The sequence below is a fragment of the Pteronotus mesoamericanus genome, unplaced genomic scaffold, assembly GCF_021234165.1.
Source record: "Pteronotus mesoamericanus isolate MK-2021 breed Mesoamerican mustached bat unplaced genomic scaffold, CSHL_Meso_final contig_98, whole genome shotgun sequence".
NCBI lineage: Eukaryota > Metazoa > Chordata > Mammalia > Chiroptera > Mormoopidae > Pteronotus > Pteronotus mesoamericanus.
The window spans coordinates 2,978,412-3,004,844 of NW_026555295.1; the positions used below are offsets into that span (position 1 = coordinate 2,978,412).

Here is a 26,433-nt window from a genome sequence, read left to right on the forward strand (position 1 = left end):
CAGTCATGAACAAAATAATAATGTACATGTGAACTGATAGTCATCTTCCATTAAAATTCTAACTATGTAATGTAACACTGCCTCATGGAAAAGTTAGGTAGTTTAAATAGTTTGATCTTTATCTCTCAATTATCTTCTAGCAGTAAGAAGGATATATTTTGAAATTAATTCCATATTTCCATAACCTTAGAAAATAAGCTATTCTAATCAGGAACTGGAAAAAGGTGAGAGACAAAAAGTTAAAATGAATCATATTTACCGGTTTGATTCGAAGCTGACCACCCACCACCTCAAGAATGGCATGTCTTCTGGACACTCTCTTGTCTGTTATCTACAGTGGGAAAAAGAAAAAAAATTCAAACACAGTCACCTCCCTAAATAAAAATTAAAAAGTTAAAATTAAACATTTTTTAAAAGCCATTAAGCAAAAAACAAAACAAGTCAGAGATTAAGAGACTTGCCAAAAATCAGAAAAGAATAAATGTCTGAGCAGAGACTCAGGTCCCAAAACCTACATGACAGTTTCCATTCAAGACAGACATTTATTGGGGATTCTTATCAATGAAGTTCATAAAATGAGAAAAAAAATCTACTATGTACTTATTAGAAAACACTTCATATACAGAAAACATAGTGTAGGCAATAATGACAAATGGCTTTAAAAAGCAGTAGTCTAGTAAACTTAAAAGAGTCCTGCAGGCAGACCTGAATTTGAGCTCTGGAGCCATCAGCACCACTTAAAACAATAGGAAGGTAGGAGAGGGAGTAGTAAAAATAAAATATTTACAGTGAAGAAATTATCATATCTATGTATGTATATATGTGTGTATATATATATATATATGTGTGTGTGTACGTGTGTGTGTGTATCCCTGTATTTGAGCTGACAGTGTTCTACTTATGCTCACAATCATTTCTGCATACAAAAGTTAAAAAATTGTTTGCACTTTAAACGCCAAAATTGCCAACCAAGCCCTCGCTGCATGGCTATACGCACAGTAGTTCAGGTTACCTTTGCCATTTGTGGCTGACTCATAACTGAAAACATTTGAAGTATCAACTTATAATAATTTGGTCCATCTAATGGTTACCTATCTATCACTTCAACTCTGATATTATCCACATCAAGACCAAAATTATAGGTAAAAGCAGATGACAGCAATGCCTAAATTCAATTAAACCCATTAGTTTTGCAGAGCCTGGCCAAAATATGAAACTGACAAGAATCAGTACACTTTTTTTTTTTTAAGTCAGAGAACAGTTCCACACTTAAGGCTGTAACTAAATAAAAATAGTAACATCAAGCATCACAGCAGAATGAAATCCACATCCATAAATTTCCCACACACCTCAAAGTTAACATTTAGGACACGTCCTAAAATAAAGTATCTTAAAGGTATCCCATTTAAAATATATCCACTATTAGCTACCGTGGCTATTTCAGAAAAGTAAAATATAAACTAATAATCAATTCTACCAGAAAAGTCATGATAAAAATTTAGAGGTTGCTGTAATCCTTCCTATAACATGCCTTTAATGGGCCCAAAACAATAACAGTTATCTGATAACACACTGTACCATTTGCATAGATTCTTTTTTAGTTTTTGCATCATCTTTTTCAATTGCAGCTGGCATACATTATGATATTAGTTTCAGGGGTACACTCCAGTGATTAGACAATACATAACTTAGTGATCAACTCAATTAATCTCATACCCATCTGACACCATACATAGTTATTAGACTATTATTGACTATATTCCTTATGCTGTACTTTATGTCCCCCCATATATTCTGTTACAACCTAATCCCTTCACTTTTTTTCACCCATTCCCCCCAACCACCTTTCCATCTGGCAATGATTAACATGTTTTCTGAATCTATGAATCTGTTTCTGTTCTGCTTGTTCATTTATTTTGTTTTTTAGACTCAATTGTTGATATTTATCCATTTTATTGTTCATATTTTTAATCTTTTTTCCCCTCCTTCTTAAAGAAGACTCTTTAAAATTTCATATAATACCAGTTTGTGGTTATGAATTCCTTTAGTTTTTTCTTGCCTGGGAAGCTTTTTATCTGTCCTTCAAAATGATAGCTTTTGCTGGGAATTCTTAGTTATAGGTCCTTGCTTTTCATCATTTGAATATATCTTGCCAATCCCTTCTGGTCTGAAAAAGTTTCTTTTGAGAGATCAGCTGTCAGTCTTATGGGAGCTCCCTTATAGGTAACTAACTTTTTTCTCTTGCTGCTTTTAAGATTCTCCTTGTTTTTAACCTTTGTCATTTTAATTATGATGTGTCTTGGTGTGGGCCTCTTTGGGTTCATCTTGTTTGGGACTCTCTGCCCTTCCTGGACTTGTCTGACCATTTCCTTCACCAAGTTAGGAAAGTTTTCTTTCATTATTTTTTCAAATAGATTTTCAATTTCTTGCTCTCTTTCATCTCCTTCTGGCACCCCTATGACGTGAATGCTGGTATGCTTGAAATTGTCCCAGAGACTCCTTACACAATCCCCATTTTGGAGGGACTCTTTTTTTCTTTTTGCTGTTCTGATTGGGTGTTTTTTGCTTCCTTATATTCCAAATCATTGATTCGATTCTCAGATTCATCTACTCTCCTCTTGATTCCCTGTAAATTATTCATTTCAGTTAGTGCATCCTTCATTTCTGACAGGTCCTTTTTCACGCTGTTGAGGTTCTCCCTAAGTTCATTAAGCATCCTTATAAATAGTGTTTTGCACTCTGCATCTAGCAGATTGCTTATCTCCATTTTGTTTAGTTCTTTTTCTGGAATTTTGTTCAGTTTTTCATTTGGGACATGTTTCTTTGTCTCCTTATCTCGGCAGCCTCCCTGTGTTTGCTTCTATGTGTTAGGTAGAGCTTCTATGTCTCCTAGGCTTGGCAGAGTTGCCTGATACAGTGGGTGTTTGTGTGGCATAGCCTCCCCAATCACCCAAGCTAGGAACTGGAGGTAAACCCCTGTGTAGGCCTGTGCACACCATCCTCTTGTAGTTGAGCCTTGACTGTTCTTGGCATGTCAATAGGATGCATTTACCCCCAGGCCAATCACCTGCAAGGACTGGCTGGCTGTGACCATTGACCACCAACCTCTGACCACCATGGTGGATCAGCTGTGAAAGGGCACACCCCACAGAGCAGGGATGAATTCAGTGGGGCTCTAATGCCCGCTGAGTCTTCCCCTTGATTGTGTCACTTAAGGAGGTGGTTGAATGATGATGCTTTGAGGTGGTCTGAAGCTGTCCACTTGGCGCACTGGTTCTAGAGTCTCCAGAGAGGTGCAAACCAAGGTCAGCTGCCACCCGTGTTCTGCCCAGGGCCACCTGGCGTGAGCTACCAAGCAATCTGTAGGTGGCTGATAACTGTGCTGGGCTTCCATTGCCCTGGAGCAGCCAAGCTGCAAACAAAGGCAGGATGCCACTAGTGCCAGGCCTTGGGCCACTTAGCAAAAGGTACAGGGCACACTGAGGCCAGATGCTGCTTGTCTGAGAGATTTTAGGAAAATCTGAAGCACAAGCCAAGACAAGCCGTTTGTATGGAAAAGCCACTGGAAATAGTTTGAGTAGGCCCAAAACTTGGTTGGGGTGGGGTCTCAGGGAATCACCTAGGTGGGGCAAAGAGTATGAGCCAAGTTGATGGGAGTCTTAGATACTGTGCCCACCTACTGGCTCTGTAGGGGGAGGGCTCATCAAAGGAACAATGACCTCTGCCAGCACTTCTGTCTGGGAGAAAGCTGTCCCCTCAGCTCTTGCCTTGATGCCAGATAATTCAGATCCTCCCCATATGTCTCTGGTGCCTTTTGAGCTGCTGCCCCAGTGCTGAAACTCAGAGACAGTGGATCTGAGTAAGTCTATGTGCTGACCCTTTAAGGTGAAATGACTAGGACTCTAGAAGCCCTCCATTTTCTTTAGCCTCAATTCCTGCTGGTTTTTACAGCCAGAAGTTACGGAGACTTAGCTTTCTGACACTGGAACCGTGGACTGGGAGCCTGGTATGGGGCTGGGACCCCTTGCTCCTCGAGGGGGAGGGGTCTCCACAGCCAAGATATCCCTCGACAATTTTTATCTGCCGCACTGTGACATGTGGGTGTGGGACCAGCCTGTTCATCACCTCCACCCTTCCTACCAGTCTCAATGCTGATTCTTCTTTAATTTCCTAGTAGTAGGGCTTCCACTCAGCCAGATTTCAGGTGGTTCTGAATGATGGTTATTTTCTAGTTTAGTTGTAATTTCGATGTGGTTGTAGGAGACAACAAGTACCATGTTTACCTAGGCCGCCATCTTCACAGAGATTTTCATCATTTTCATAGAACTTGCACTTAAATGTTGAGATTCACCATAGTACTGTTACAGCTGTTATTCACATTTTACATATTTGGAAATTGAAAGTCCAGAGAATTTAAGTATTTGTGTCAGTTACTCTTTGGGTATGTAGTACTCCAAATCTTACTAATAAATATGTGAGAAATATTCACATGATTCTTCACCTATATGTAACCATTCAGATGTAATTTGAAAAAAAGTCAAGTTATTCTGTGGTTGAGAGAAGGAAGTTTCTATTTCTAACTCAGTACTAAGATCTCATTGTAAACTTCAATAATACAAATCAATTTTCTAACCAACACAGTTAACAAACCATCAAACATAAAACCATGACATATAATAATGGTTCTTGTAATAGTCCAGCTTGGGTTTCTTTCCTTTTTTTTTTTTTTTTTTTTTTTAGCTAAACTTTTGCAGGAAGCAATATTGGATTTTTCCTATCTTTCTTTGAAGTAGGCTTCACCAACAGACACTAGCAAGAAAGATTTTAAATAACATAAAAGTATAATGTGACCTCTAGTGGTCACATGATTCCATGACACTGTCATTTCACTGCAAGCTATGCATTTCTATAAAGCACCAAAAAAGTATTTTTAAGTCTTTGAAATTAACATTACTCAGGCATTCACCTATAATTGACCCTTTAAAACCATACCTCTAAAAAGAAGGATAAAAATAATTTATGCTTCTTCAATGGAAAGCTTAAAGGTTTAACAAATTATCATTAAAGCTTATTTAATTGCAGAATGGAATGAGAAGGGTGTGGTAGTAGGTGGAAAGTAGGTCACAAATAGATTATCCTAAAGATCTCATGACATGCTTTATTTAATATCTGATCACTGCTCCTTGTGTAGAGTAAATATCCATACATTTTTATTAAAGTATTAACTGTAACAGCAATTATATATCAAGACTAAGAACACTATACTTCTCTCTTTTTTAATCTTCACAAAATCTCTGAAGAAGATACTATTATCTTCATCTTTACAGGTGAGAAATGGCAGTACAGAGATTAAGCAACTACTGAAAGTTATGTACCCAATACGCAGCAGAACAAGAACTTGAATCCACAGAATCTGATTCTAGAGACACATTTGCTGTTAACACTGTACTGTCCCCCTCATTATCATTAGATAAAACATTGCTTTTTAGATTATTTACCAGCAGCTTATTTCTCTAAACTTAGAAACATACGAAAAAACTGAAAATAAAGCAGAAAGTCTATTTAATAAGCAAGTAGACATGCTGAGGAAATTCAAGCTCTAAATGAAGCTTGGAGACCTTCAGGCTTTCACTTGGTCCTGTTTATTCTAATGTCATACCCAAGTCTAACAAGATGTATTATCAGAATTCCCAATTCACTATTAGGAATAGAAAATAAAGTAGATAGGGTTTAGTAAGCAATGCATTCACAATTGGGGAGAAATAACTGATGTTGGCCTGCAAGTAGAAAGAGAAAGGCTATAGAAAAGCAAAGAGACCCAAGTACTCCAAAAGAATATGCCAGCGAGGGGCTCTTGAGAGGACAAATGACACAATACCCTTCAAAAGTCACTATAAAGGCTTACCCCAGTTTGTTTATTGACCATCAGCAGTCGTCAGACTTAAATGAAAACTTCATTTGAAAGTCAGACATATTGCATCTCAGCCATCAAAATAGTTAAAATTGAGGAATTCCAGTTTCATGTAGAACAACTGCAGTCACCTAAATTCTAATCATACCACACATCCTCCTCCACCCCAACATCAGAGATCAATAAATAAAGCAAATAAATCAACTATATCCCACATCTAAAGCACTAGGAGACAGAGATCACCCCAAACTTTAACATGTAAGACGGGAAAGAAACATCAAATGCTTCATGACCTGTTCTGAAACAGGAAGTCAGGTGGCAACTTGGAGGAAAAGAGGAGAACCGAGGGGTGGCGGATCACAGAGGGTAACGCTCCCAGAAAAGAAGTCGTACCTTTAGTGGGAAATGCTGAAAACACATGTCACATCCAGCAGGTCAGAAGACCAGCAAAACTGGGAATAATTTGGGCATCGAGAGGAATAATGATTATAATGGAATATAACACAAAGAATACAAAAATGATCTGTTAATTCATACTGAACTCAAGAAAGGGGCTGGGACTGGAGCTCGAAAGAGAACACTCCCTTATAAAATGACAGCCAATGTAAAAAAAATGATGGAACCAGAAAAGTTACTATTTTGTAATTACCAAAGTATTAATTGACTCAGTAAAGGATCAGTGGACCTTAATTTTTCAAGGGAAAAGTTGATAGGAAACAATATTGATGAAGTCTCAAAGCATCACTCCACGAATCACTCACAGAGGGAATGTCCCCTTCACTGGGAGAAGTCAGGCACCATCTTTCCTAAGTAATCACACTAAAAGTATCAGCACCAACAGAAGAAACCGATACCTGGGCCTCCTGATATGTTGCTCTGATCTCATACCACCTATGGAATACCCTTACCCAAAATCTTTAACCTGAGTCTAGTCATATGGAAAACAATCAGACAAATCAAACTTGTGTGAAGTCTGTGAAACTGGCCTGGACTCCTAAAGCACCAGTGCAATGAAACACCGACAGGTCTAGGTTAAGGAAGAGAATATTTGGTTACATCCTAATTTTTTTTAAATGCTAACAGGGATATTGGGAAAGTTGGGTAAAACTGAATATGGAATATTAAAATTAATAGTTACAAATTTCTCAAGTGTGAGTGTGTATTTGTTTACTACTTATGTAGAAATATCTTTGCTCTTACATAATATGTGTTGACATTCTTAGGGACAGAGTGATGTAATACATGCGGTATATTTTCAAAGGGGTTCAAGAGGAAGTGAGAGACAGAGAAAGTAAATAATTCAATCTGTTAGCCATTAGTTAACCTAAGTTAAGATATACATGTATTTGTTGTACTATTCATTCCACTTTTCTGCAGGTCTGAAATGTTTCAAAATGAAAAGTTCAGGAAAAAAGTAACTAAAATTTCAAAAAATGTAGGTACTTAAGAGCTACCATAAAGTTAATAAGATAATGTAGTATATATGATTGCTAAATATCAGTAAAATTAATAAGTGTGTTTCTATTTAGTTACATGTAATTTTCTTAAGATTTCCTTGATTTAGACTAGGCAACACAACTGACAGCCAATAGGCCACAAATCACTCACAGTTTTGTTGTTGTTGTGCTTTAGTTTTAACTCTGAAGAGCATATGCAGCCTCCATCCCGCCAGCACTCCCTATAATGCTCCCCTGAGCCCACTTCTCTGTTTATTGCAAACCTGGCCTCTGGTGCCATCTGAACTTGCAACTCGTGATTTAAACGACACCTATACTTTTTAGACGCTACGTACCAAATGCGTCTAGTTGCTTAATCAAGATCTACTCATTTCTTCCTCAGTACTAATAGCGCTCCAATTTATTCAGATAAAAATGTGCCCAGTTAAAAAAACACCAAATGCCCAGAATTCCTGGTAGCAATGGATGGCCAAGTGACACAATTCTAGCAAAGGATATAAGAGAAACTGTGTATTAACCACATTTTCTAGTTTCTGTATCTGCTTGCTGCTTTGGTATCTGGGGCATTACTGACTACGAAAGGACTACCCCTCTCAGGGTTATCAGATTCTTACAAATAGTAAATGAATGGCTCATCTGCAAGTGCACATTTTATATGCAAAATAGCCAATCCAAAACCATTCCCCCAGACCCAAGCTTTACCTGGCTCTTTCACTGCCCTAATCATTCCCAGGCCAGGCGTCAGACAACCAGAGCTTAACAAAATTATTCAAACTAGTACATCCTAAACCTGCTCCTCAGCAGTGCCCATTCATTCCCAAGAACACCACAATAAAGGCTTTCCCAGCAGCGCCCCCCAGCTCTCTCCGCCTCCCGCCTCCCGCCTCCCACGGACCTCAGGGTTGTCCAGTGCGGCCCTGTGCGGTGTGCCCTCCTTTGGTGTGGGAACTGTGAGTAATAAATTATCTTTTCAATGGCAATCATCTCCTGATCAGTTGGCCTCATCATACCTGAACAAAACCACAAAATCTCTATCTTAACACAGAGTAGAGCTTCTAGAAAGATTGTCTTCCTGATAAAAAGGACCTGGCCCAGCTGGCATGCACCTTTTGCCCTCTGCCTTTCTTTCCTCCTGCTTAAATGTCGCACCTCAAGGTACAGCAGCCGTCTAATGACTACAGACATGAAAAGCCACATGCAAAGGCTGACGACAGAGGAGCAGAGAAAAGCCCATTCCTGGGGGGGCTGCACCAGCCCCGCCTGACTGCTTCGGAGGTTCTCTATTACAGAAGAAAATCTGTTCGATTAAGCTGCTATTTGCCCTTTTCTGTTACTTGCACCCAAGAGCAATCATGATTAATATGCATTACTCTAACAACTACTATACGATACTGGACATGTAATAACAAATTAATTTATGCTTAGCCAGGTAGAGGAGGAAAATTAAAAACTGGAAAAGCTAACTAAATTGAGCACCCAAGACCAAGAACTTTCTTTAATATTAAAAGAATTGCATATCCTGTCACAGAAGCTCAGAAAAGAAACCCTGAAGAATACACAGGCTGAAGGATAATGCTGAAATCACTTCTATCCTCTATTAGCAGCAGGTAAAATGATAGCAGTTTTTCTTCAGGTAGTATAAAAAAATACCTTTCTACTTGAGTTCTTCACATTGTTTCTTGAAGGGGACAGGACTCTCTATTTTTATATCATTTTTTTGTATTGATACAGTGTGGTTCCCTTTGATTTTCTGGTTTTGAATTGAATGTTGCATGCATTATGATGTGTGTACAAATCCTTCTCAATTTTTAAGACATAAAGTTTGTGCCAGAAGTAAGATATGCAACCAGCAGAAATGCTTAGATGTTTCGAATCAAGGTCTCTAACGTATTTGTTTATTATTTCCAAAATCCTAAAAACAAAAAATAAACCTGAATAGAGTAAAAGCAGAAAAGCTACTGGATCCTGAAATAAATAGAATAAAACGGTACCTTTCATTTCATTTTTGCCTATATATAATTGCTGAAAAATCAACACCAATTAATTTTGCTTCAGATGTTTTCCTAGAGAAATTTCTAAATATCATAAACAGGTAGAACTCATGAATTCAGTGTTCCCATTTAGCCTGCTTCCTATAAATGTAAGAACGAAAGAGAGGTAAGGTTTTTTTTTTCCAGTACAAACCACATAATACACCAAGGACGAAGATAATAAAAATTTTCTTGTACAATACTTTACAATTTACAGTGCTTTCCCACAGGATTATCTAGTTTGCTTTATCTATAACAAATAAAAAGTAAATAAACTCAAACTTTCATGGTTGAGAAAAACAGAAAATCATCTGGTATGGAATCTGAGTTTGTATTATGAGAAAATGCACAAACCTAAAGAAGCAAGAGATCTATTTTAGGTATAATTTACATAAAATTCTTTCCTCACACTAAATGTGTATGTATAAAGTAAATACAATCTAAAATTAAGACCTAAATTGGATAGAGACTGGTTACTATAAACCAGTCAACAAACCATAAAATTTTCTTAGCTAGAGTGCTTCTCAGTATCAAGTTCAGAATACACTCCAAAATCTCAATCATCAACACCGAGACTCTGCTATAGCATTAGGCAAACAGACCTTACTCAACAGAGCAAAAGTGAATTGATACAAAATGTTTATTACTACACTTGGAATTTACCAAAGTCCAATTTCTGATACTAAGAAAGGACAAGACTGATAACACGCACTTGATTTTTTGCCAGAGGCTCTCTAGGCAAACTCCAACTTACAGATGAGCTCACTTTAAAAGGTTATTAAGACAGATTGGAAAGATGGCGGAGGAGTGAAAGGGAGTCACGCTGACCTCCTCCCAAAACCAAACTGGAATTGCAACTAAATAATGGAGTAATCACCTGGAAAGCAGTGGAGCGATAGTGGGAGAGGAGCCTTGGTGCTGCGGACAGTGGATTCTACTCTCACACATCCCAACGGGTGAAAAGTGCGGTGGAGGCTCGAGAGGGTGGGCTGGGTGCGCACGGGCACTGGCACCAGAGGGACATTGAAACGGCCAGTTAGCGTCCCCCTGAGAAAAACGGGGTCTGAATCATAAACAGGAACCCCTAAACTACAGCAGCTAAAGCCGAGAAAATACAGACAAAACGCAACCCCAAAAAGCTTAGGGGGGCTCTCTGCCAGAAACAGGTGGCTGGGGATGCAAAAAGACATTTAAAGGGCAAATGCAAAAGTTGCAGCGGCAGCCACCCTCCTTGATCGCTGGGTAGAGGCAGCAGCAGGGTGGGCTGGTGCCTGGGAAAAGACTGGTGAGGAAAACTTTGTGAAGAGAACTGACACGGCGGCCGGTGGAGCCCGGGTGATAACACACTTCCCACTCTGCAGCTACCATCTCGCTCAGGCATAAGGGAATCAATTAACCTGCCTTTTGTGCGCTCCGCACATAGCTTGTACGCCTGTGAGCTACGGGGCTGAGTGCAGACTGGCTGGGAGAGCCTTGAGGAGAGATTGGAGACAGAGGCGTTGGGGAAAGAACGGGAAGAGGAACCAGGGAGTCCCGACTCCCTCCCCGTTCGGTAGTCTCCATTGTGGGCTGGAAAGGCGCGACCCCAAAGAGGCAGAAGCGGGGTGCGCATGAACCAGACTGCCCGCGATTGAAACGCAGTCCGCACAGGGGTTGGATCCTCGGCCGAAGGGGTCACAGAACTGCCCAGAGGCCCCTGAGGGGAGACTGGAAACGGAGGCATTGGGGAAAGAACGGGAGGAGGAACCGGGGAGTCCCGACTCCTTCTCCTTGCCGTAGTCTCCATTGCGTGGGAAGAGGCCACAACCCCAAAGAGCCAAAAGCTGAAAAACAAACATAGACACCCCCAAAACACCCAGAGCAGGCGCGCACACTTGCGCCGAGTGACTGGCGAGGGTTGGCGAGCGTGTGTGTGACCCACGCGGGCTGGCGAACGCTTGCACCTGCCGGCAGGGCCTCACACAGACTGGCACCCATACGGCCTGCGAGGGATTGCACAGAGGGGCAAGGGCAGGCATAAAGTGACCTACCCGCCGCGATTGCGGAGCGGCCCACAAAATAAGTAGAGCTGCTCAGAGTCCCTGGAGGAGAGACCAGAAACAGGATTAACCGGAGAGTCCTAGAGCTGATTTCCTCCCATTTCTGTAGTCCCCATTTGGCGAGGGCAAGAAACTCACCCAAAGAGCCAAAAGCGGGGAAAACACACAATAGAAGACCCTAAACTGACCAGTGCCGTGAAGCTCGCATGCCAGGGAGGCCAGATGAGTACAGGAGGTCGCGAATAAGCCCCCTGGTCTGGGGCAAGCACATGCGAGCCCAGGCAGGTGGGGGACCCTGCTGCGCTGGGAACGCGCTCAAGGAGCCTGCGTGAGAGCGCAGAGAGATCCCAAAAAATAGCCCAGCCCTGACCGAAGGGGTCACAGAGCTGCTCCAAGCAGGAGTCAGACACAGGCATTAGACACCTGAAAGGCTCAAACAAACAACCCAAGGCCCTATAGGGTCAACAACTGACATCATCAGAGGCAAGCCCAGAAAGAAAAGTAAAGGACAAAAATACTTAACAGACTCTCACAAAAATGGGAAGAAAAAGAAGTTCCCCTCAAATGAGTGGAAAAGGGGACTCCCCACAGAGAGAGCTCAATGAAATAGAGGCAAGGGAACTATCAGACATTGAATTCAAAACAATGGTTCTAAGGAAGCTCACTGAGCTCAGCCAGCTCAAAGAGAACTATGAGAAACTGCAGAGAAACTATCAGGATCTTACAGCAAACTATATCCGCCTGGAAAGGACATAGAAACTATCAAGAAGACACAAGAGGATATGAAGAATACCATTTCTGAATTGAAGAACACAGTAGAAGGAATCCAAAGCAGGCTGGATGAAGCCAAGGATCGAATAAGTGAGATGGAGGACAAGGTAGAAAAAAGCTCCCAGAAAGAACAAGAAATGGAAAAACGGCTCAAAAAGAATGAAGAGGCATTTAGGGAAATGCAGGACAACCTGAAACGCAATAATATCTGTATAATAGGGATACCAGAAGGAGAAGAAGAGGAGCAAGGAATAGAGAACCTCCTCGAAAAAGTAATGATGGAAAATTTCCCTAATTTGAGGAGAGAAAGGCTCTCATGGATCCAGGAGGCACAGAGGACCCCACTCAAGAGGGACCCAAGGAGGTCCACTCCAAGACACATCATCATTAAAATGGCAAATGTCAAAGACAAAGAGAGAATCCTCAAGGCAGCAAGGGAGAAGGAGAAAGTAACATACAAGGGGGCCCCGATACGCCTAGGAGCTGACTTCTCAACAGAAACACTCCAAGCCAGAAGGGAATGGCAACAAATATTCCAAGCCATGAAAAGCAAGGGCCTACAGCCAAGGCTGCTCTACCCAGCTAGGCTCTCCATTAAAATAGAAGGAGAAATACGGAATTTCCCAGACAAAAGAAAGCTAAAAGAATACATCTCTACCAAACCAGCACTCCAAGATATGCTAAGGCGACTGGTTTAAGCAGATGAAGGAAAAGAATGAGACAGAGAGGAACACAAGTACAAAGAGAAAAGATGAGTAAGTTTCTATCAGTAATATCTCTCAATGTGAATGGACTCAATGCCCCAATCAAAAGACACAGGGTAGCTGAATGGATAAGAAAACATGACCCACACATATGCTGCCTACAAGAGACCCATCTCAGAGCAAAAGACCTACACAGATTGAAAGTAAAGGGATGGAAAATAATATTCCAAGCAAATGGACATGAGAAAAAGGCTGGCGTTGCCATACTTGTATCAGACAAAGTAGATTTCAAAGCAAAGGCCCTAAAGAGAGACCCAGAGGGGCACTTTATTATACTTAAAGGAAGAATCTATCAAGAAGACATCAACATTGTAAACTTATATGCTCCCAATATAGGAGCCCCCAAGTTTATAAGGAAATTGTTGGATGACTTCAAAAAAGATATAGACAGCAACACACTGATAGTAGGGGATTTCAACACCCCACTGTCAAAAATGGACAGATCTTCCAAACAAAACATTAATAAACATATCGTGGCGCTGAATGACACACTGAATCAAAGAGACTTAACTGACATATATAGAACTTTACATCCCAAAGAAGAAAAATACACATTCTTTTCAAATGCTCATGGCAGTTTTTCAAAGATAGACCACATGATAGGACACAAAGCAAGCCTCAGTAAATTCAGGAAAATTGAAATAATACCAAACTTTTTCTCAGACCACAAGGCCTTGAAACTCGAAATCAACCTCAAAGAGAAACTTCAAAAACTTGCAAACTCATGGAGACTGAACAGTACACTATTAAACAATGAATCGGTCAATAATGAGATAAGAGAAGAAATCAAAAAATTTCTGGAAACAAATGAAAATGAACAGACAACTGTCCAAAACCTATGGGACACAGCAAAGGCAGTCCTGAGAGGGAAGTTCATAGCAATACAGGCTTATCTAAAAAAGATAGGAACAATTCAAATAAAAGACCTAACACTACAACTTCAAGAATTGGAGAAACAACAACAAATAAATCCCAGAGCAAGTAGAAGGAAGGAAATAGTCAAGATTAGAGCAGAACTGAATGGCATAGAGACAAAAAGAACAATTCAAAGGATCGACCAATCCAGAAGCTGGTTTTTTGAAAAGATTAATAAAATTGACAAGCCTTTAAGCAGACTCATCAAGAAAAAAAGGGAGAGGACCCAAATTAATAATATCAGAAAAGAAAGAGGAGAAATAACAACTGATACCACAGAAATACAAGTGATCATCAGAAACTATTATGAACAATTATATGCCAAGAAATTTGAAAATCTTGATGAAATGGACAAATTTTTAGAAAAGCATAATCTTCCAACACTGAAGGAGGAAGAAACAGAAAGCTTGAACAGACCGATAACAGCTGGGGAAATTGAAGCAGTAATCAAGAAACTCCCGGCACACAAAAGCCCAGGGCCGGACGGTTTCCCAGGAGAGTTTTACAAAACATTTAAGGAAGAGCTAACCCCTGTCCTTCTCAGACTATTCCAAAAAATCCAAGAGGAGGGAAAACTCCCAGACTCCTTCTATGAGGCCAGCATCACCCTGATCCCAAAACCAGATAAAGACCCTACAAAGAAAGAAAACTACAGGCCAATTTCGCTGATGAACATAGATGCTAAAATCCTCAACAAAATAGTGGCAAACCGCATCCAGCAATACATTCAAAAGATTATCCACCACGATCAAGTGGGATTCATCCCAGGGATGCAGGGATGGTTCAATATACGCAAATCAGTAAACGTGATACACCACAGAAATAAAAGAAAAGACAAAAACCACATGATCATCTCAATAGATGCAGAAAAAGCATTTGACAAGGTACAGCACCCATTTATGATCAAAACACTCAGCAAAATGGGAATGAATGGGGCATTCCTCAACGTAATAAAGGCCATATATGAAAAACCTACAGCTAATATCATACTCAACGGGCAAAAACTGAAAGCTTTCCCACTAAGATCGGGAACGCGACAAGGATGTCCGCTCTCACCACTTCTTTTCAACATCGTATTGGAAGTCCGAGCCATAGCGGTCAGACAAGAGAAAGAGATAAAAGGCATCCAAATAGGAAAGGAGGAAGTAAAACTATCATTGTTTGCAGATGACATGATAGTGTACATAGAGAACCCTGTAGACTCTACCAAAAAATCCTCAACCTAATAAGTGAATTTGGCAAAACAGCAGGATACAAAGTCAACATTCAGAAATCAAAGGCATTTTTTGTACACCAGCAATGCAATAGAAGAAGAAGAAATCAGAAAAAATATACCATTCGATATAGCACGAAAAAAGATAAAGTACCTAGGGATAAATTTAACCAAAGACACAAAAGACCTGTATGCAGAAAACTATACAACATTGAAAAAAGAAATTAAGGAAGACACAAATAAATGGAAGCATATGCCGTGCTCATGGATTGGAAGAATTAATATCCTCAAAATGTCCATACTACCCAAAGCAATTTATAGATTCAACGCAATCCCTATTAAGATACCAATGACGTATTTCACAGAAATAGAACAGACATTTCAAAAATTTATATGGAACCATAAACGACCCCGAATAGCCATAGCAATTTTGAGAAAGAAACACAAAGTAGGAGGGATCACAATACCGGACATCAAACTCTACTACAAAGCCACCATACTCAAAACAATCTGGTACTGGCACAAGAACAGACCCATAGACCAGTGGAACAGAATAGAAAGCCCAGAAACAAGCCCAGGTCTCTATGGACATCTAATATTTGACAAAGGGGGCAGAGGCATAAAATGGAGCAATAACAGCCTCTTCAACAAATGGTGTTGGGAGAGCTGGACGGCTACATGCCAAAAATTGAAATTGGATCATCAGCTGACACCATACACAAAAATAAACTCAAGATGGATAAAAGACTTAAATAGAAGTCGCAACACCATCAAAGTCCTCGAGGAGAACATTGGCAGGAAACTCTCAGATATCCCACACAGCAATTTTTTCACTGATATATCTCCTAAAGCAAGGGACATAAAGGAAAGAATAAACAAGTGGGACCTCTTAAAAATAAGAAGCTTCTGCACGGCAAAAGAAAACATCAGCAAAATGAAAAGGGAGCCAACCGTATGGGAAAATATATTTGCTAATGATACATCAGATAGAGGTTTGATCTCCAAGATATATAAAGAACTCACTCGACTCTACTCCAAGAAGACAAACGATCCAATCAAAAAATGGGCAAAAGACCTGGGCAGACGCTTTTCTAAGGAGGAGATACAGAGGGCCCAGAGGCATTTGAAAGGATGCTCAGCATCACTAGCTATCAGAGAAATGCAGATCAAAACCACCATGAGGTACCACCTCACACCGGTCAGAATGGCCATCATAAACAGATCCACAAACAACAGGTGCTGGCGAGGCTGTGGAGAAAAGGGAACCCTAGTCCACTGTTGGTGGGAATGCAGACTGGTGCAGCCACTATGGAAAGCAGTGTGGAATTTCCTCAGAAAGCTGAAAATGGAACTGCCTTTTGATCCAGCGATTCCACTGCTGGGACTATACCCTGAGAACACCAAAACGCCAATACAAAAGAACCTATGCACCCCAATGTTCATTGCAGCACTATTTACAATAGCCAAGTCTTGGAAGCAACCTAAGTGCCCATTAGTAGATGATTGGATCAAAAAATTATGGTACATATACACAATGGAATACTACGCAGCAGAAAGAAAAAAAGAAGTTCTAAACTTTGCGACAGCATGGATGGAACTGGAGAGCATCATGCTAAGCGAAATAAGCCAGGGGGGCGAAAGACAAATACCATATGATCTCACCTATAAGCGGAACCTAACCAACAATGCAAAGATGCAAGGAAAATAAGACCAGCAACACTGAAAGGAAAAGAAATCAACAGAGACAAGAGGGAAGGGGGGGCAGGGAAAGGGAAGGGAAGGGGAAAGTCAAGGAACATATAGCAAGGACTCATGGACAAAACCAAAGGGGAAGAGCTGAGGGATGGGAGGTGGGAGGGGGCAAGGGAAAGAGGTGGGGGGGAGGCAGAGACAAATGTATTTAAAAAGTAAATAAATTAAAAAAAATAAATTAAAAAAAATTAGTTTAGATATAAAAATAAACTTTATTATCATTGTCTGAAAAAAAAAAGGTTATTAATATACTGGATGCAAAGTGGTTTTTGAAATTTGTGAATATACCCTTCCATAATAACAGTGTAAACAGTAAGGTTATCAGGCAATCTCACAAACACCCATTTAATCTACAATACTGATAAATTTTGGAGCATTTAGATTTTTAAAAGTAAAATCCAGTATTTTCTGAACTCCTAATTCAAGGTTGCTGAATTGTTAGCCAATATGATGGAACTGTGCTGACTTGCTGCCATTGAAATTTCAACTCACTCAACCTGTTTGACTTGTGCACCTTGCAGAGTGAATGCTATACAAATGTTATATCATCTTCATCATTAATATATTATGAGAGGCGACACAGTGCATAAGAAAATATGCAAAGCTTATGAAGACAAAACTGGGTTTAAATCCCCACTTGGGACTCTGGTGAATTAAAGTTTCTTAATCATTAGTTATTTAGTTCAGTTCAGCAAAATTTCTTTTTTTCTTTTTTTAAATTTCACTTATTTATTTGTAGAGAGGGGAATGGAGGGAGAAAAAGAGGGAGAGAAACAATGTGTGGCTGCCTCTCACACAGAGACTCAGCCAGCAACCCAGGCATGTGCCCTGACTGGGAATCGAACTGTCAACCCTTTGGTTCACAGGCCAGCACTCTGTCCACTGAGCCACACCAGCCAGGGCCAAGTGGACATTTCTTAAAGACCTATTTGGGCCAAGCAATCTTCATGGTGTGTCCAGGAGGGGGTTTCAACTCTGATTTCACAACAGAATCATCTTCAAAGATTTCCTTAAAACAGACGTCTCCAGATACTACCTACAGAATCAAATTACCAGAGAAAGCAGCTAGTATAGAAGTATGGAGGCAAGTGACAAGATGGTATATTAAGGTTGAACAGTAATACATGGCAGATGATTTTATATACATATGAAAAGTAACTCACTATACACTGATTAGAATGGCCTGAATTCAAAACACTGACAATACCAAATTCTGATGAAGATTTGCAACAGGAACTCTCGTTCATTGCTGATAGAAATGCAAAATGGCACAGCCAGTTTAGAAGGCAGTTGGCAGTTTCTCACAAAACTAAATACATTCTTACTATATAGTCCATCAATTCTACTCTGTATTTTCCCAAATGAACTGAAAACTTAATCCACACAAAATCCTGCACATAGATGTTTATAATAGCTTTAGCCATAACTGCCACACTTGGAAGTAACCAAGTTGTCCTTCAGTAGGTAAATGTATAAACTGTAAAACATCCAGACAATGGAATAGTATTCATCAATGACAAGGCATGGAAGCTTAAGTACATATTACTAAGTAAAAGAAGCCAATCTGAAAATCTACATGTGCATACTTTATGATTCCAACTGTATAATATTCTGGAGACAGTAAAATATTCGGCAGTTGTCAGGGGCTGGGAGGGAAAGAAAGGATGAATAGACAGAGCACAGAAAATTTTCAGGATGGTGAAAATATTCTGCATGGTATCACAACGGTGGATGTAGGCCATTACACACTAGTCAAAACCCATAGAATGTACACCAAGAGTGAACTCTAGAGTAAACTTTGGACTTTGGGCGATAATGACACGTCAGTACAAGTTCCTAAGACCTACCACTGCAGTGTGGGGTGTTGGTAGTGCGGGGCTACCCCTGTGTGGGGGCAGCGGGTAGACAGGAACGCTCCGTACTTTCCACTCAATTCCGCTGTAACAAAACTGCTAAACAAAATGAAGCCTATTTTTTTAAAAAAAGAAAACTAATAAATACTGTAAAAGTAATGTCTGTAAAAGTTAAACGGCATAGTCAGCACTTACCAATTATCCAATATGCCTCCACTTTCAAACCTTAGAGGCTGAAAGCATACACTCATTTAGTCTGAAGGGGCCTTCCCTCCCTACAACCCACTCTCCACCTACCAAAATTCTAACACTTCACAGTCAGCTCAATATGTCAGTGACATATTGAGCCAATTTATGACACTGCTATCATTTATCATTGTCCCTATGCTGTTTATCTTCCTCCCAATTCACACACTCAAGTTGCCTGCCTGGCTCCAGTCTCATTTGATGCTGTACCTCATTTAGTTACTTGCTTCTATGTTTCTCATACCTATTAAATTTTAAGTTTCTTGAGAGCAAGGGTTTACTTCTCTTTCATTCCTCCCATATGACCATAGTATATATTCATCAACTATTTTCTGAATTTAATAAAATATTAGTCAACAAAATAGGAAAAATGTTAACATTTGATCCATCATGAATGTTGCTCCTTAAGCTTTAATAATTGGTAGCACTGCTTCTTTGTTAAAATTCACTTCCAAACTCAATATCCTTTTTACACCTAAGTTACAAATAAACTCTGTGAGGATTGGAAGAGCGAGCGGTTGAGACACAGACAAGTAAGGAAGAGAACATGTGTTGAAAACCTGTATGTGCCAGACTAGGCTCAATAATTAAGTGAGGGAGGGGCAAAATCCAGCAGCTAGGAGTGCTTGGCACATCCCTAGGGATAAACCTGGCTAGACCAGGTAGGACTAGCATTCCAGGACAGAGAGCGAGATTCTGCAACAAGCAGGGACCGTACAGAGTTGCCAGAACAAGGAGCAGTTACTTTGGGTAAACTTTATTAACGCTTACAGCATTATTACAAGTGGTGAACTGATGCCATGGGAAGAGTCCATGACTAAAGGCCACTGCTCCCATGCCCAACCAGGGGACTCTTCTAATTACAGTAGTAGATTCAATTACTTTAGGATGTCTCACTAGATAGGTACCTGATGCTGTCTTATTTCCTTGGAGGAAAAGAGATCATAAAGGAATGACATAATCACTGCCATCAAAACAGAATAAGAAAAATTTGAAATAAAAAACAGTAGTTTTCATATAAGAGTGTAATAACTAATCATCTTTCATTAAAGAAAAATCATAAAGCAAATAGTTTGACCTATAGGTACTCTGCTGCTTGAGATTTACTGTAAAACCTTTTCTTAATGTTTTTTATTTAAGTAGCTGTAGATTCCAAGTAGTTGAAATATATAATACTGAAAGAACTCATACCATTTACCCAGTTTCCCCTTGGAGTAATATCTTGCAAAACTACAGTATACTATCAAAATCACATACTGATACTATTAACGTTGATACAAATATTTCCATCAACACAAAAATCCCTCCTGATGCTGTGATAGCCACACCCCTTTCTCTCCTGCTGCCCTCCCCACTTCTTTAACTCCTGCTACCACTAATCTGTTGTATATTCTTATAATTTTGTCATCACCATAATGTTGAGGATTCGCTGTTTTCCTCAGCCTTGGCTTTGGGATAGGCTGTTTTCACCCTGGGTAATTACCTACAGATTCATCCTGCTGTAAAACCTCTTAATTTGTACAGACCATGAAACATAATTACATCCTAGTAAAGTAAACAAAGACCTTGGGTTCACTGATGACTCACACCCGAAGCGGATAGACAATTAACCCTTCATTCTGCTCTTCTGTACATGTGTTTTCCTGCTACTGTAAAGACAGGGACATTCTTGTTGTGAAACTGTTCTACCATCAAGACTGTTTCTACACTTTAAAATGATAAACTTTATGCTTGCGGAGCCATAAAGTTTTATAAAAATTTGTCTCCAAAGAAAAACGCTTCATATATTTATGAATTTACAAAGAATTTCCTGAGTTTTTCCACTTAGAACTAAGTCTTTGCTCTCTTATACTACCAAAAAACAAGCAAACAAGGGAAAAAAAAAAAAAGCCTGTAACTGTTTGAAAAAGCAACCCTCGTGTTGAGTTTTAACTACCATAGAGAAGAAATACATGCATCTGTCAAATCCAAAATCTTAAAAACCACCAGATGATTTGTTTATTCTTCAAATTTTTCTCTCAATCCATTTAGGATATCATTCAAAACCACTTCTAATACCTACCAAACCTGTCAATAGTATCCCATTACTGAATGATTATTTGAAAATGAAAACAAAAATCCAGACCAGGTAACTGGCTAACTTTCTACTCATCATTTTCAAAAACAGAAGTCAAATAGGCTCATCTCGCAATAACAAACTCGTAACACAAAAGATCAAGCTACTAAAAATGAAAGAGTCTGCAACCTGTGGGCATGTCTATAAAACGTAGGCCTAAAATTCATCCGCTTTTTAACCAGAACCACAATACTCTGTGTTGGTGATACAATGTTAAGCAAATCAAAATTCATTAGTCACCAGTCAAAAGATTTGTAAATGAAGCACATAATATTCTAAGTTTATAACTTAGATATAAAGAAATAGAGATAGAGGGAAAAGGATAGGAGAGATAGATACAGGGAAGAAGGAAGAGAAGGGAAAAGGGGAGGTGGAGGACAAACCTCGCAGGCAGTTCCTTCAAATGTGTGTATACTTTAATAAATTGTAGAGGAAAGTAACAGTGTTATTTAAATATTTAATCACCTGCCCAGTAAAAAATAAACAGGCAAATTAAAACCTTAATGAACCTTACTACATGTACATATATGCACACACAGATAAGCACACGCCACTTTGGGACTGATTTCCTTATCATGACTTCGAATTACCACTCCATTTCCTGTTTGGAGAAGTGTTCTAAGCTAATACCAATGGTTCCATTTAGACGCTGGAGGTTAACCCGGATAATAGTCCACAATCATTACTCCCTGGTATTAGCTCACTGACATAGGTTTGTCTCCACAGTCATATTTTTATGCCCCACAGTTCTAGGGTCTATAAAATGTGTTGCACAAAGTGGGCACTAAAAACGAAGAGTTGAATGTTAAGAAAATATACAGTACATATTTAGAGAGCTACAAAATTCCAGAATGCAACAGACCGATTTTCTAACTCCTAAACATCCCAAAGAGGGTGGACATTATATAGTTCAGTGACACTGTGTATCCAAAACCTTAACGTTGTGCCCTTTAAATAACCGATCTACAGCTCAATTTTCTCATTTGAACAACGGGGATACTAGGAGGACCTAACTCACATGGTGTAAAAAGGATTGAAAAACTTGGTACACCTTAGATCAAGGCCTGGAACACTACACACTATATAAGGGTTAGTTACTGGTGTTACTGAAAAAGACTATTACAATTAAACTAAGGCTATTCAGTCCCACAAGAGGCCAGAAGCTTAAAAGAAATATCCTAGGAAAGATAAAATCAGGGATTGGCAAACTTTTTCTATAAAGGACCAGATACTACTGTAAATATTGTGGCTCCTCAGGTCAAGAGCCAATATCCACAACCCTTGTAGCAATTATTCTCCTGAAAGACTAAGAGGTTATTTGTCTGTTTACATTTTACATCTTAAAACTTAAGGACCCATACCAAAACAGGTTGGATTTGGACCCAGGGCCATAGTTCGGCGACCCCTGGATGAGATTATAATGATTATAACACAATCTAGTGCTTTTAAAAGGCAACATAAGGGAAACGTTTGTGAGTTGATTAAAGCTGAGTGAAAAATGTGCTGCCCCCAAACTTCTAAAATGCAGGCAGGCGTGGCTGGCGTGGTAGGGAATAGGTTCAGGACGAGGAAAAAGGCCTGAGAAGCAAGCAAGGGCGTTCGTTGCACGGCTCTCCGGGTCGGCCGAGCCCTCCGCCACACTTACTCCCAGCAGCGGCCCTCGGCCGATCACCGTCTCCCCGGGCGCCAGGGCGACCCGGGGGCCGCCATCCTGCGGCTGCAGCTCAAAGACCCCGGACATGGAGGCGAGGATTAGGCCCCTCCGCAAGCAGACGGTCCCCACAGCTGTTCCCGCCTTCCAGGGGCGGGGAGCTGAAGACCGCGCGGGTGAGCCAAACCCTCCCGCAGCGGGAGTTGAGCAATGCGTTCCCCTGCCCCGCCCCTCCACTCAGACCAATGGCACTGGGGGATCCCCTCTCACAGCCACTCCAGCTATTGTTTGAAAGCCCCGGGTAAGCCCTCCCCCACCCCTCCTCAGGGCCCCCTGCTGTGGAGAACACCGGACCTTGTAGTCCGTGGTGCCTTCCTTCTCCTCCTCTGTCCAGCTGAGACACCCTGGTAAAACTACCAATCCCAAAAGGCAATGCCCGCTCTTCTCTACGCCTGCGCGAAATCTGGGTTGGGCAAAGCGGGCTGAGTGGGTGTAATCAGAAGAGCTGGGGGGATGGCTTCAGAGTTCCCAGGATTTAAATCACGGGCGGACACACGCGCACGTTCCATCAGGTAAGAAGGCCTCCTCTTTCTTTCCGCCAAGGTCCGGCCAGCAGTCTCGGGGGTTGGGCTCCGGCGCCAGCACAGCCTTGGCTCAGCGGGGCGGAGCTGAATTGACAGCCATGCTCAGAGTTGTTATTTTGTACATTTGTCAGTGCTCCGTGTTCTTCGAACTCTGGCAGCTGCAGTCTGCGCGGGGCACGCAAGGAGGGTGGCTCAGATGATACGCGGGAGTCATTCCTTCCGACTTGCGGGGTCTGAACTGGGTGAAGGCTCCCTGATAGCCGGGAGGCTCCCGAGGCTACGGCTGCGCTGTCCCCGGATCCCTTCCTCCGTGTGACACCTGGAAGGAGTAAGCCTTTCTCCAGCTAAAGAGGAACTTCAGCAAAGTTTGGTTCGTGAAGAAGAGGCAGAAAAGGGATAGTTTTCCAGGCATCCAGGCAAACCTGGACTTAGAATAAAGATGCCTAGTGGGATTTTAAGAACCTGACCGAGGCACCCTGTTAAATTCAAAATAGTGCTTCTTGTAGAGTAACTAACGAGAAGAAGCATTTTATTCCAGTGAGATCCTGGAAGTAGTGACAAACAGTAACGTTCTCCTACTATAAGATTCTTTTCAAGAATATAGTAGTTCGACTTTGCGTATTGAGGGGAAGAGGCGTGGTAAAAACTTGTGGTTGACTCATGAACCTGTTTTTACCACTTTGTTTTCTTCCCCAGATCCTCAAGAGGAAGACCTCTCTTGAACACAGGCATTAAAATTCTAACCTCCATAGTTCATTTGGATCATAAACAGTCGTATGAATGGAAGCAACACAGGCATTACAATTCTAACCACTATCGTGAATTTGGATCATAAACAATCATATGAATAGAAGCAACTGTGGTCTTAGCAAGTCCAGAAACATGTAGGTGAGTAACTCATCTAGAAAGGGGAATTGTCATGAGCTAAGTATATAGCTGTATCTCAAACCCCTCCTTTAACACCACCACTCCGTATTATAAAAGGAAGTGCAAAATGGAATAAACTGATTTTAAGTGAGTATAAGCTGTCTTAATAAGCAAAAATAGCTCAGCTGATTTTGGAAGTCTACACCATGCATTTTAGGTAAATTAGCTGAAACTGGACTTTAAGTCTTTAGTCACATTTTATACCTAGCTGAATAATAAACATTGTTTCTAGTGCTTAGTCACTGTTGTTTGATAGCCTCAGTGACTATTATACTTTGTTCATAATTAACTGTAGGGTAGCTTCAAGAGGCCATTTCTAAAACACTAATCTTATAACCAAATTGAATATTTGAGACTTTGTGTCGTCATAACTCTGACCCCAACCTCTTGTCCATTTTAGATAGTACTTGTGTCAAATGTGAGCACCTACCCTTTATGTGCAAATAGATAAACAATTCTTATATAACCTACAAAATGTCCATCAGGTTTATGAATAAGTCACAAATCATAGATGAAGAACTTAATGACAAGGCATCAGTTCGCACAGATAATTAGTATTCAGGAGCTTAGTATAATTGAATCATACAAATTTTCAATAAATACTTAGAATGGAATGTATTCTCCCAATAGTCATTTCTACTAAACTCAGTAAATTATTGTCTGTGAAGAATCACTTCTCTTTTTAGAAAATGTTCCTAGGGGGCAAGCAGAAAGACAAATGTTTAGTAACAAACCCATTTACTAAAAATATTGAAAAGAAGAGAAGTAACATTTGTTGAGTGCTTCCAATGTGCACTTCAGAAGTGAGGCTAGGTGATTTACACATTCATCTTAGCAAGAACATATATATATGAGAGGATCTTTTTTGGCCCCATTTTACAGAATGGGAAGCTCAAGTCAGGAAAGGTAAAGTTTTCAAAATCATTCCCAGAAAGTATCTGGTTCAAAGTAGGATCCATAGTCTGATCTGAAGAGACTAACTTTAAACTCTGCCTTTTAGGTTACACATGAGGATACTTAACTAAAACATCAAGCTATGCAGAATAACTCCAAGAAGAACAATAACTTAAGAGTTTCTGACATAGAATTGAGCTCTGTGGATGCTGAAGAGAGTCAAAATAACATTTTTGAATGTCTGCCTCTAGAAATTACTTTACGTATTTTCAGTTGGCTGGACATTCAGAGTTTATGCAGGGCTTCAATGACATGCAGGAGCTGGAATTACAAAATAAGAACCAATGACTCCTTATGGAAACCTCATTGCTTGGCTGTAAGAGCTGTGTGCAAAAAAGAAATAGATGATGATCTAAAAAATGGTTATTCCTGGAGGGTAAGTTTAATTTTTGTGGTCTGCAGTGTTCTTAATAATTTGGTGGTGGGTTTGAACTCCACTCTACCTTCTGCTTGAAGGAGGTAGGATTTCATATACAGAATGACATTCAGAATGTGTTGGCCTTTGAATTTAAAGTTGAATTATTGTTCTTTTTCTGCAAACCACAGTATCCCCCATCCATCCTTTAACATTTTTTAAATCTTAAATTTGGGCATTTTCCTGTTGACCAGAAGGAAAGTGGCTACTTCTTTTCACTTCACATTATCCGAAACCCCAAGCAAACTCTGTGGCTTACTCTGTAGATATACACATATACATGTATATCTACGCACGCACAAATTTATTAGTATATGTGTATATCAATGTAAATACTTAATCTTCTTTTCAGCCCTGTCAATTAGCTTCTCTCAGGCTTCAAACAAACTCACTCATCAACAACATATTACATTGTTTAATGATGATGGTTTACCTCTTTTAGGATATACTACTGAGGAATTACCAGAAGAGTAAAGTGAAACTTGAATGGCTAAGCGGCAGATACAGCAACATATGTTCTCCTGTTGGCCTACCAGAAAAAATCATGTACCCAATGGATGCAGAAACATGGGGCGAAATTCTAGAAGCAGAACTAAAAAGATGCAAAAATGACAGAGATCTCATAGCTTTGAGAGTTTAAAACTAATAAGACTCCTAGGTGGCAAACCATGTATTTTATCCATTCATTTTTTTGTTCACCTTTTTAAATACTTAACATGCAAAAGAAAACTAAGTAGAAAATATTATAAAAGTAAAGCTTTGTTTTTACTTGGCACTTCAGTAAAAAATATTTTTCTGGTTTTACTGTAAGAGGAAAAAAATCATGAATTTTTTT

The 26,433-nt window shown here is 40.1% G+C and overlaps 2 protein-coding genes across 2 annotated transcripts in view; one reads left to right on the top strand and one right to left on the bottom strand.

Annotated features, from left to right (window-relative positions):
• Positions 1-22,861, bottom strand: part of APLF (aprataxin and PNKP like factor) — a 102,361-nt gene extending 79,500 nt beyond the window's left edge. The window contains exons 1-2 of the mRNA XM_054586868.1: positions 22,713-22,861; positions 260-331 (exon numbers count right to left, since the gene is read on the bottom strand). Of these exons, the coding sequence (XP_054442843.1) occupies positions 260-331; positions 22,713-22,808 (168 nt within the window). The 5' untranslated portion in view covers positions 22,809-22,861. The remainder of the gene's footprint in view (positions 1-259; positions 332-22,712) is intronic.
• Positions 22,862-23,197: 336 nt separating this feature from the next.
• On the top strand, positions 23,198-26,326 carry FBXO48 (F-box protein 48). Its single transcript, XM_054586948.1, has 4 exons — positions 23,198-23,290; positions 23,999-24,190; positions 25,230-25,559; positions 26,041-26,326. The coding sequence occupies exons 3-4, from the start codon at positions 25,266-25,268 to the stop codon at positions 26,236-26,238; spliced, it is 492 nt and encodes a 163-aa protein (XP_054442923.1). The 5' UTR covers positions 23,198-23,290; positions 23,999-24,190; positions 25,230-25,265; the 3' UTR covers positions 26,239-26,326.
• The last annotated feature ends 107 nt before the right edge of the window (positions 26,327-26,433 follow it).